We start from the raw sequence: 11,246 nt of genomic DNA on the forward strand, positions 1-11,246 counted from the left end.
CATATATTTAAAATAGTTTTGTATAATGATGCTCAATTGAATAATTGACTTATGTATTTCATTTTTTTGGAGGTCAAATAATTGGGCCAACAAGCATTTTTTATGGTTTTATATAAATAAAACAATTCTTAGTATTCTAAAAAAAAAAAACTGTCAGAAATTTGGCTAAAATTTGGATAAAATATGCTAAAATAAACATATTACGAAGATTTTTTTTGAAATATTACAAAATATGTAAAATCAAAATAAAATCTTGTTTTTATCAATAAAATTAAATTTTATAAATATATAAAAATCTTTGGTTTTAATCTCTACATCGATTTAATTTATTTTTAGCTGTCTAATTATTTATAATTTTTTAATTGATTTAAAAGGTTATGTTATATATCATTATAAATATATAAAATTAAAAATTTATTTTTTATTTTTAAATATGCATTTTACTTAAAAATATTTTTGAATTTGGATTTATTATTAATTGTTATATAAATTATTATACAAAATTATTATTATTAGCCATTTATTTTGAATATTCTGTTGTCTAAATATTTACATTTTTATTTATTCTTTATAAAATTGCTGTTTTTATTAATTTCTAAAATTGCTTTTCTTATTTTATTTTAATGAAGGAGGACAGGAAAAGTGCAAATAACTTCTACAGTAAGCATTTTATGGTTCTGCATAAATAAAACAATTCTTAGTATTCTAAAATAAAACTAATTATATATATATATATATATATATATATATATATACACATACACACACACAAAACACATAATTCATGTAAATGCAGTGAATATGCTTACAAAAACATTTCAAAGTGTACAATACTCACTTCCTCCGCTGATCTTGATGATCAGACTGCCGTTGAGCACCGTACAGCCCCGCAGAGCCTGAGCGGCGGTAACCGAGTCCACAGTCTTCACCCCCGTACACAGTTTGTGACATCGACCGGCACATGGCGTGCAGTTCAACCTGAAAGCATGATATGTTTTTAATTAAGAGCAATAGGTGAAGACAAAACCACGAGAGCAAGCCTAAAGAGGTTCAAAGGGAGTAACGGCTTTCAGACACGCCTGACTGTTGCTTTAAACATGCATTCACGATGATGTCACCAGCTGGCATGACTGATCTATCTATCTATGTGTGTGCGTGTGTGTGTGTGTGTGTGTGTGTATAATAATATATAGGATAGGCCTATATATCATTCAATTCAATTGTGGAGTTGTTTAATCAGATCTTCAGAGATTTAATGTCTTTTATCTTCAGTTCATCTAAGGCTGTGGCTGAAGAAAGTTGTAGTTTGTGTTCTTATTTCTCTTTCTTTCAGTGTTTGTTCACAGCAGGTGTTTGAATGATTGAAAGAATGTTTCAGGAACATCATACTAACCTTTAAATAACATTCTACTAACATTAAGGAAACTGGACATTTTCATGTTCTTGGAATGTTACAAATCAACGTTCCTAGAATGTTGAATTTTACATCTAAATTAAGTTGAAAGAACATTTGAGGAACATCATACCTTATAAAAACGTTCCTCTAATGTCAAGAAAACTGGACATTTTTTATGTTCCCAGAACCAACGCTGAATATTTAGAGAACGTTCTTAAAACAAAATTCCGTTAGCTGGGAATCCAGTTAACACTGCTGTGAGGGTGTTTCTAATACAGCGGCTGTTGGAGTGTAAAGTTTACATCTTTCTCTCTTCTGACTGCCGTTATCAATCTCTCTCTATGTTTTTCCTCTTTTTGAAAGCTGTGAAAACACTGTTGTTGAGTTTTTCCTTTTGCGATTTGAGAAAATGGGGACACAAAATATATATTTAATGTATTCTCTCATTCTCCGCCATAGAAGGCAGTATCATCGCAACTATGTTCCTCCTTGGAAAGAAATGGTATTTGCGAGAATTTCCAGTCAGGATTTAGACCGTACCATAGTACTGAGACTGCTCTCATTAGAGTTACTAATGATTTGCTCTTATCATCAGATCGTGGTTGTATCTCTCTATTAGTGTTACTGGATCTTAGTGCTGCATTTGACACTATCGACCACAACATTCTTTGAATAGACTCGAAAATTATGCTGGCATTAGTGGAATTGCATTGGCATGGTTCAAATTATACTTATCTGACCGTTATCAGTTTGTATCAGTAAAGGAAGAGATGTCATATCGATCACAAGTTCAGTATGGAGTACCGCAAGGCTCAGTACTAGGACCGTTGCTTTTCACTCTGTACATGCTACCCTTGGGAGATATCATTAGGAAGCATGGCGTTAGTTTTCACTGTTACGCTGATGATACTCAGCTCTATATTTCTTTGCGCCCTGACGAAACTTACCAATTCACAAAATTAATGGATTGCATAGCTGATAAAAAAATTGGATGACTAGTAATTTCCCACAACTAAATTCAGAAAAAACAATGATTCTAATTATTGGACCAAAAACTTCTGCATGTAATAACCTAGAATACTGTCTAACACTTGATGGATGCTCTGTCAAGTCTTCGTCGTCGATTAGGAACCAGGGTGTGCTCTTTGATACCAATCTTTCATTTGAAAGCCACATTTCTAGCATCTATAAAACCCATTATCTACACATTATCTACTTCTATAATTCAAATCATGTAAATTGTTAGGCTGCATAAATTAGGTCAGCCGGAACTGGGGACACTTCCCATAACACGTGATGTACTCGCTACATCATAAGAAGAATGCGTCTACACTAATATTAGTCTCTCTCTGTTTATCCCGAGGTTTACCATAGACTGCCAGATCCAGGCCGTATCCATTCTGCATTATGTGGGCCAGACAAGTAATTTGGCAATGTCACTTTGTAAAAAAGACTAAGCATCTGTGCACATACACATTAAAACGCACATACCTATAGACTAAACAGGTAAATGAATGGCAAGAACGCATTAAAAGTCTTCTGTTTTCAGTTAAAATGGTATCATTTGAGTGGCCCCTAAGTTAATAATTAACGATTTTTACAACGGAAGTGATTCAATAAAAACCCTACTCTAGCTCGATAATAACTTTTTCCTAGAGCTGCTGTAAAGCCCAAAAAAACTCTGTCCATTAATTTTCCTATTATCACTGTGAAGCTGCTTTGGAACAATCTGTATTGTGAAAAGCGTTATATAAATGACTTGACTTGACTTGACAAGTCGCTGTTCCTCATCAACTCACGTCTAAATCGGAGCAAAATCTGAGTTGAGTTGATGGTAAAGTGTAATAGTGTTTAACAGTTGGCAGTGTGGCTCATGTATTTGCATTTATTTGAAAACAAAAGCCGGTACGTACGTGGTGGGATTCACGGTGGTGTATCCAGATGGGCATTCAGGAATACAGGTCCCGTTGTGGATGACGTACTCGTGGCAGTCGCCGCTCTTGCCCTTGCACTGGTTGTGGAGGTCCTGGCAGAATTTTAAGGACACGCAGCGCCATCCCTTGAAGGTGTAGTAGCCCGGCGGGCAGCGCTCCACGCATGCCTCGCCAAACAGTACATTGCGACAAGCTACGCATTTGGTTGCATTCCCTGGCACAGAGCAGCCGCCCAGACACTGATCGTGACAGCACTCCTTATGGGGGGTACAGGCACCGTGGACACATTCGGAAGGACAAACTGTGATGGGAAAAAGGGAGAAAAGAACTCAGATATTTTGTGATACCTTCCCTATTCAACTTTCGTAAAAAACTGAACTGGCGCCATGCACGTTCGTTCCGTAAATTTAATAGGGAAGGTGTAGGACATACAGCGTAAACTTTTTGAAGAATACGGAAGGCGGTCTGGCGGAAGCAGTTGCGAGGCGATCATTTGTGTTTATAAAACATATACATTTTTATTTTTTTTTTAGGAAATGACCGATTGTTTCACTAGATAAACCTTATTCCTCAGATAACCCTCATAACTCAGAGCTGTTATCTTGGCAAAAAGGAGGTTGCAAAAAGTATTGAATAAAAGGGTGCCAATAATTCTGACCATAACTGTATATATACACATGTAAATAATAAATAATATATAATAGTATTAATAAATAATAATAAAAAGACATTTTATAATCTTAAATAACTATCTTTGTTGTCAAATAGATTCAAAATAAAGTAAAAGTCCAGTTACAATGTGTTTTACATATTGTTTTTCACTAAATAAAAAGAAAAAATGACTACTTGGTCAAAATCCCACTTTTTAAGGCAGAGCAAATACACGTCAAGAATATCATCCAAAGGCTGAAAAATATCAAGACATAAGTGATTTAGTTATATTGCTGAGCCCTAGTGACATCCGTGGGTGACACAAATCATAAACACGCTTCCCTATATTCACTCTGAGGTCACGGGTCAGCGTTCACTGGGAACTCATGCGGATTCCCCCTAAAAACACGCTAATGCATTCACACATCCATGCTGGTGCAGTTGGATGCCGTTTTACTATATTTGGCCGCTCTCGCATGTCTCAGGCCTCAAGATTTACAGTAAACGCTACTGATGATTTGTTCAGAGGCGTGCGGCTTACGAGAGCTGAGGCAGAGTGAGGAAACGGGGGAGGGGAGGTGTAGAAATGTAAACAAAACAAACCCGTAAATACGGGAGGGAAGAAAGGCTCGAGGCGCCGGAGTCACACGGTTAGAAGGAAGGAAGGAAAGAAAGCACTGGAACGCGGCCGAAGGCATCAAAGCATTTTGTTTACGCAACCTTGCCCTGGAATAAATGTGACAAACACACTGGCCGGGTGACCCGTCATTCAAGGTTCATCGGTCCAAGAACTCGACAAACAAAAATAAGCTTTAGAAGAGTCGTTGGGGCCGCTGATATCACCAGATTACACAATGCAGATGCGAAGGTGATTAGGTATCAGAGTGTCATAAATCGCATATCAAACTGCTGAAATCACATATTTTGAAATCGCCCATCACTAGATATTGTTGAAAAGTCATTATTTTGGGTTTTTTTGGCGCACAAAAAGTATTCTCGTTGCTTTATAATATTAAGGTAGAACCACTGTACTCACATGAACTGTTTTAAACATGTCTTTAGTACCTTTCTGGATTTTGAGAAGTTCGGTGACATTGCTGGCATTAGAAGCCTCACTGAGCCATCGGATTTCATCAAAAATACCTTAATTTGTGTTCGTCGAAGATGAACGAAGGTCTTACGGGTGTGGAACGACATGAGGGTGAGTAATAAATGAAAATTTTTATTTTGGGGTGAACTAACCCTTTAATTAGCTAAAAAGGACCAGTTTGTTCATGAAATATATGAACCAGTTCTTTTAATAAATCAGCAGGGCTCTACGCTAACATTTTTCTTAGGAGGACTTTGCTCCTAATGAAAAAAAATTAGGAGCACAGTCAAAAATTTAGGAGCACTTTCTGATCAATAACAGACATTAACTTTCCCTTTACAGGGCAATATTTTCCCCTTTCAATTAATTTCCAGGGGCATTTTTACCATTATAAAAGCATTTTTTTCCTAAACTTATTAAATGTATGCATCATATTTCGTCAATTTCTTAAATTAAAATAGAAAATTTATTTTTAAATGCAATAAATTTAGTTAGAACAATAAGACCCAATCAGACTGTTACCTATCAAAACAAACCAAAAAAACCCATCTTTGCACGTGGCACAGAAGCTCCATCTGAAGTGGTAATATTTAGACATTTACATAGACTGCTTAATGCAGCTCATTGGTAAATATATATATATTTTTTAATTTAGAAATATGTTTAAAAAAAATAAATAAATAAAATAATAATAACCTTTAAAAGTTGGATATTTGAGTAAAAACAGTCTATGTAAAGCGTAAATATGAAAATAAATGTAAATATGAAAACAAAACCGCCAGTAGGTGGCGGTAAATCTTAATGTGTGATTTTTCATTCAGTCGTTCAAAACACAGATTCATTCAGAATCACCATTGCTTGGAGACGCGTAACAGATCTGATGTGGCTTTGTTTGAAACTATTTTTCATGAAATAGAGCAAAAACAGACAGTATTGTGGCTAAAATGTTAAGTCACTTAATATCAACTTGTTTATTGGTCTTCAATCAGATAAGCAAGTAGGCTACAACCGGAGGTGGAAAGTCCAGGGGTCAGAAAGTAAAAGTCCTGCCATATTTTTATTCCACCCACTGAAGTAAACTAAAGCAAACCCTGATCTCCATAATGGTGTCTTAAAAATTGTGATTTTCTCCTTCAGTGATTCTGCTTGTTAACATCAGGTGTCTTCAATAATGGTCAATCATCATACTCAAATTTGAGTATATCACTCAATTAATCACATAATTATCTCATTAACTGTAACGCTGCTTCAGTGGGTGGAGTAAAAATATGGCAGGACTTTTACTTTCTGACCCCTGGACTTTCCACCTCTGGCTACAACATTTGCAATCATGCCAATACTCGGAGAAACAGGAGTCTACTCGTGTGATATTAACTTTCATATTATTAATGTGTTAATGCTTTTAGTGGAATACGCACATTCAATTAGTGAAGTTCAAAAGATACTGGCTTATGGTAAAGACAAACAGTTTTACGTAATATGTGCACCTTGAATTCATTCAGTCGTGTTTGACAATAACTAAACTTTTGCCATGAAATCACTCTGCTTGTATGATAGATTTATTTTTAGAAATTCTTTATTTTATATTTCAGAAAACTGAAAAGGGGAAATAGTCTGGAAATAAAAATATTCTTTCATACTTTTTCAGACCTGGAAAATACTAAAATCAAATTCCATACTTTTCTAAGCTTCATAGGAACCCTGTTTATCACCTGGCTGAGAACACCCTGAAAAACATTTTATGGGTTGTGTATTCTGTAATATTTAAGTCTACTGAAAGGGAGCTTGAAGAAACCATGTGCAGTTTATTTAAACAAAGTAAACAAAACTAAGCTTGACAATAAACATTACATAACCGTGAACATGACCTTGGCTTGGCTAGAAACATGAAACTCACCAACAGCAGGTTACAACATCAATACACGAAAACCAAACATGGCAGACAAGTGGCTTTAAATACATGAGCTAAAGAGGAGCAAAGGAAGCACAGAACAAACAAGCAACATCAATCAAACTACAAAATAAAATATCGTGCAGCCCTAATAGCAATGTTAATGTATTTGGTCTCGGCAGAATAGATCTGATATGCTGCTGCTGCTTCAGAGCAAGTACCGAGACTTGCTACTGCCAATACATTCACAGACATTGCTGTGAACATGTAAGACATGCTGCTGCACATGTAACATACATGAATTAACCCCCCAACAAAGCAGGAGAAACGGCAGAGCCCTCTTCAACACAAACATCTAAACAGATCATTTACAGGTTGTACAGCCAATGCCAATAAAGCTGTTGTGCAACAGCTAAAAGAAGACTATTGCTATACATTTGTAAAGCACCCAATGATGACAGACAGGAAGGGATAAGACAAAACAACAACCAAAACAAGCAGATCTATCACCAAGACATATGTACTGCTTTTTTTTTTCTTCATGGGAGCGCATGTTTTACTATCTACGTGTACCTGGGCTACCTTGCCGACCGGCTTAGCACTAGTGACCTAAGGCTATGGGTGCTTCTCAATACTCAGATTGATGCTTCTTCATTTCCTCGTTTCTCCGTCCTCCAGCTTGTGACCCGGAAACCAATCAAACTCAGCCATCTTGAACGACATCTCAATTCTCTAATTGCACCGCGAGGAGGCGAGGAATGAGGAGCGAGGAAGCTTCCTGAGTGTATCCTTCCCTCAAATCATAATGGGGTGGAGCTAAGATGCAAGGAAAGGAAGCGAGGAAAGGAAACGAGAATTCATGCACCTCTTGATGGAAATAAATGTTGTGATGTTATTTCCATCAAGAGGTGCATCAATTTTTGGTCAAGATCTTGTATTGACAATGCAAGAGGTGAGCACTCTGTAAAGTCTCCTCCAGCACATCCCAAAGACTTAGACTGAGGTTAAAGGTCAGGACTTACAGGTGCCAAAATGATTCTTCATGCTCTCTGAACCATTCTTTCACAATTTTAACCCTGGTGAATCTTGACATTGTCATCCTGGAATATGGCCATGATACATCTTCTGACATGGTTGTTTAAGAAATGAAAAGCTACACACTCCATCTTTAAGGGTTAAAAGAACCGTTGCCAAACATAAAGCATGCTAGAAACATAATAATCACTGTAATAATGATCCAGTCAAGATTCTTAAGTATTTGCCTAATAAAATCCAAACAGCGACTTTTTTTCTGGCCGGGAAATGTAGAAAGAAATGTTGTGCCAATGCCTTATTTTCAGGGTAAATAACAATTGTGGGCAACGTTATTCAGAGAAACTACAAAAGCAGCATTAAAAGAAGAAGAAATGCAACTCACTTCTCTGGCAATGGTTCTGGTTCCAGCAACGTTCGCCAAAATTCCCATTAATGGTGGTCTGTTTGCAGGCTATCGTTCCCGTGATGGTACCCGGGCAAATGTCTCCGCACTTCCGGTCATCCTTGTTTGCCACAATGTAGTTGTTCTCCATCGGAGAGTCGGAGATCTTGGACCAGTCGAGAGTGGACAAATAACAGAGGTCTGGGTTCTTCTCGATGCGTACCGACCCACGTATAATGCTGGTCAAGCTGTGGAGGCCGATTTCCTTCAGCTGGATCATTTCAAACATGACGAGGGCGTAGTTGTAGAAGAGGTTGTTACCGCGGATGACGGTGAGGTTCGGGAAGAGGTCGCCGAGACTCTCAGGCCATAGACACGGAAGAGGAGCAGGTAGTCTGTAATCATGACCAGCTTTGGAAAACTCAAGCCCCGGAAGTCCTCCAGTCTGGTCTTGAACATGAGCAGGATCTTCAGGTGGCCCTCGATCACCGTGCAGTTCTCGAGAACGCGCAGGTTGGTCACATTATTGTTGATGTCCATGCTGGGGCAAACTGCAACAACAGAAAATACAGTTATTATTATTAGCATGTGAAAGTGTTTATTTGGACGCAATTGGCGAAATGCAAACATTATATGTCAGTTGCAAACATTATATTGCCTCAATGATTTGAGATAACCATGATTCACTAAGCATTTTAAAGTCACTTGCAAAGTCCATTGTTGACATAGTTTCTATTAAAGTGGTCATATTATGCTTTTTTTTATATTTTCAACTTTCTTTAGTGTATAATGTTGCTGCTTGAACATGAAAAAAGGTCTGCAAAGTTATAAAGCACAAAGTCACTCCAAAGGATATCAGTTCGCACTGTTTGTGAACTCCCTGAAACACCTTGACTGTAGTCTTGAGTTCTCTTCCAGGAACGAACATGTCATAACTAGGTCTGTCAAGATTCCTTGATTAAATTTAAGTAATTGCAATTTACCCGCGTCGAGTAACGTGTAGGTTATGGGTGTAGGTTACATGCGTCTCAGAGCGGCTCCGTTCACAGTAAATGCTGCTCCACATGAACTGTTATCATTTACATGCGTGGAGCGTCGCAAAATTCACCTCTACATATGCTGTGAGTTTGGGTTGCTTATAACGTTCATCTGGGAACGCAATGTGCGCCATTTCATCAGATTTGTAAGGTAAATTATTTATGAACCTACACCAACACAGGAGAATACATCAATATGTTTCTAAATATGCAAACTGTTAACCACAATTTCAAAATAAAAGTTTAAACCCTCGTTCTGAGTTTGAGCATGTTTTGATGTCCACATGTTCAGTGTTCCCTCGCCAACACATCGGAGCTGCCCCTCAGATGTCCCCTCAGATGTAAACTATAATATATGGAAGTAAAATAATGCCATATGTTTTTTAAACAAAAAGCATCTTGAATTGCACTAATTGAAAAAAAAAAATATGCATTGCATTAACCGTGCTTGTATTTTAATGCATTATATTTTTAGGGCTTGCATTTTTATGGGCTGAAATTCAACATGGTTGTATATTTAAGCTGTGAATATTTAAATTCAAAACAGTTCACACACATTTTCATTGTTAAAAATTCAATAATCCATATTCACCTTTCAGATTTCACTTCCAAAATATTCATTCTGTTTAAAAATACAACCTATAATATTCAGCAGGCAATTTTCGGTCCATTTTATTTCGCGTTATTTTACTTCCATAATAATAGTACACGGTCCTTGTACGTTTTGATCATTTCATTTCCTATTTGGAATGGAATAATGAGAAATGAAAAGACGGCTCGTTTATTCGTTTTTCTCGTTTAGTTTAATAAATGGATTTCCCGATTTGATTTCCCACTTTGATTGATTTACGGCCTTTGATACTTCATTTGCACTTGTGCGCAGCACTGAAATGCCCCTTTCATCCGCGCCGTCTACCAGGTAGAATAAGAGTCCGTACAGCATTATCAAATCATCTGTATTGATTATACAGTAGTTCCTCGTTCTGTTGCCAGTGATGACTAATGCGAGCCACCTGCTGGTGCATGCGCAAATAATACCCATCTACAATCTCCTCAGACGCAGATTTTAATCACTACTCCTAGTTGAAACGAGGCTGGCCGCGTGGAAAACGCTTTCAATTAATGGAAATGTTGCTGCTATTTGTGCAAACTCCACCTTCCAGCTACGAAAACACTTTCTTTATCAAAGGGCTAAAAAAAATAAACTGTAATACCATACTTTAGCCACTAGATGTCTGAATATCCCTTTACATATATAGGATATTCAGGGCTATGTATTCCCAAGTTGTGGAAATGAGACATGATTACTTAGTTTAAAAAGGTTTTAAAAGTAACCAAAATGCTAAACATTAAAATGAAAGCAGAACAAACATAAACAGAAATGTTCAGTTTAGTTATGATCTGATGTCACTTTTATATTTTTAAGCTCTAAACAACAACAACGATAATAATATTGCAATAGATTTATCCGATTTTTAATTATTATTTTTTATTGTTGAGACCTATTCAAAAGTACGGAACGTGTAACATTTAAAAACTTGCAGAAATTGAGAAGAAATAATTAAAATTAAATTTAAAAATACAATTTATCTCATTCTTTCTTTTTTTATGTCTTTCTGCCTTTCTTTCTGTCTGTCTTTCTTTCTTTCTTTAGCCTATATATGTGACCTTGAAGTAACCTAATCCAAAAGTAATCAGATTACATTACTTTATATTGTGGTACTTGGATTACGTTACTGAATACCTTTTTATGAAGTAATTTGTAACTGTAACAGAATACATTTTTAAAGTAACCCTCTCAAGCCTGGAAATGAGTTATATTTAACCGTA

The 11,246-nt window shown here is 36.5% G+C and overlaps 1 protein-coding gene and 1 long non-coding RNA gene across 5 annotated transcripts in view; one reads left to right on the forward strand and one right to left on the reverse strand.

The window, feature by feature from the left end:
* insrb (insulin receptor b) overlaps nt 1-11,246 on the reverse strand; it is a 134,026-nt gene that overhangs the window by 119,486 nt on the left and 3,294 nt on the right. The window contains exons 1-3 of one of the 4 annotated variants that reach the window (XM_051910252.1): nt 8,380-8,775; nt 3,310-3,631; nt 839-978 (exon numbers count right to left, since the gene is read on the reverse strand). The exons of the other annotated variants lie outside the window; for them this stretch is intronic. Coding sequence (XP_051766212.1) covers nt 839-978; nt 3,310-3,631; nt 8,380-8,668 — 751 coding nt within the window. The 5' untranslated portion in view covers nt 8,669-8,775. Of the gene's footprint in view, nt 1-838; nt 979-3,309; nt 3,632-8,379; nt 8,776-11,246 lie in introns of those variants that run through there. 4 annotated transcript variants of the gene reach the window in all.
* On the forward strand, nt 4,539-8,245 carry LOC127521184 (uncharacterized). Its single transcript, XR_007932308.1, has 2 exons — nt 4,539-5,182; nt 7,641-8,245. It is a non-coding gene; the product is annotated as an uncharacterized LOC127521184 (long non-coding RNA).

This window comes from Ctenopharyngodon idella, chromosome 10, assembly GCF_019924925.1.
Source record: "Ctenopharyngodon idella isolate HZGC_01 chromosome 10, HZGC01, whole genome shotgun sequence".
Taxonomy (NCBI): Eukaryota; Metazoa; Chordata; class Actinopteri; order Cypriniformes; family Xenocyprididae; genus Ctenopharyngodon; species Ctenopharyngodon idella.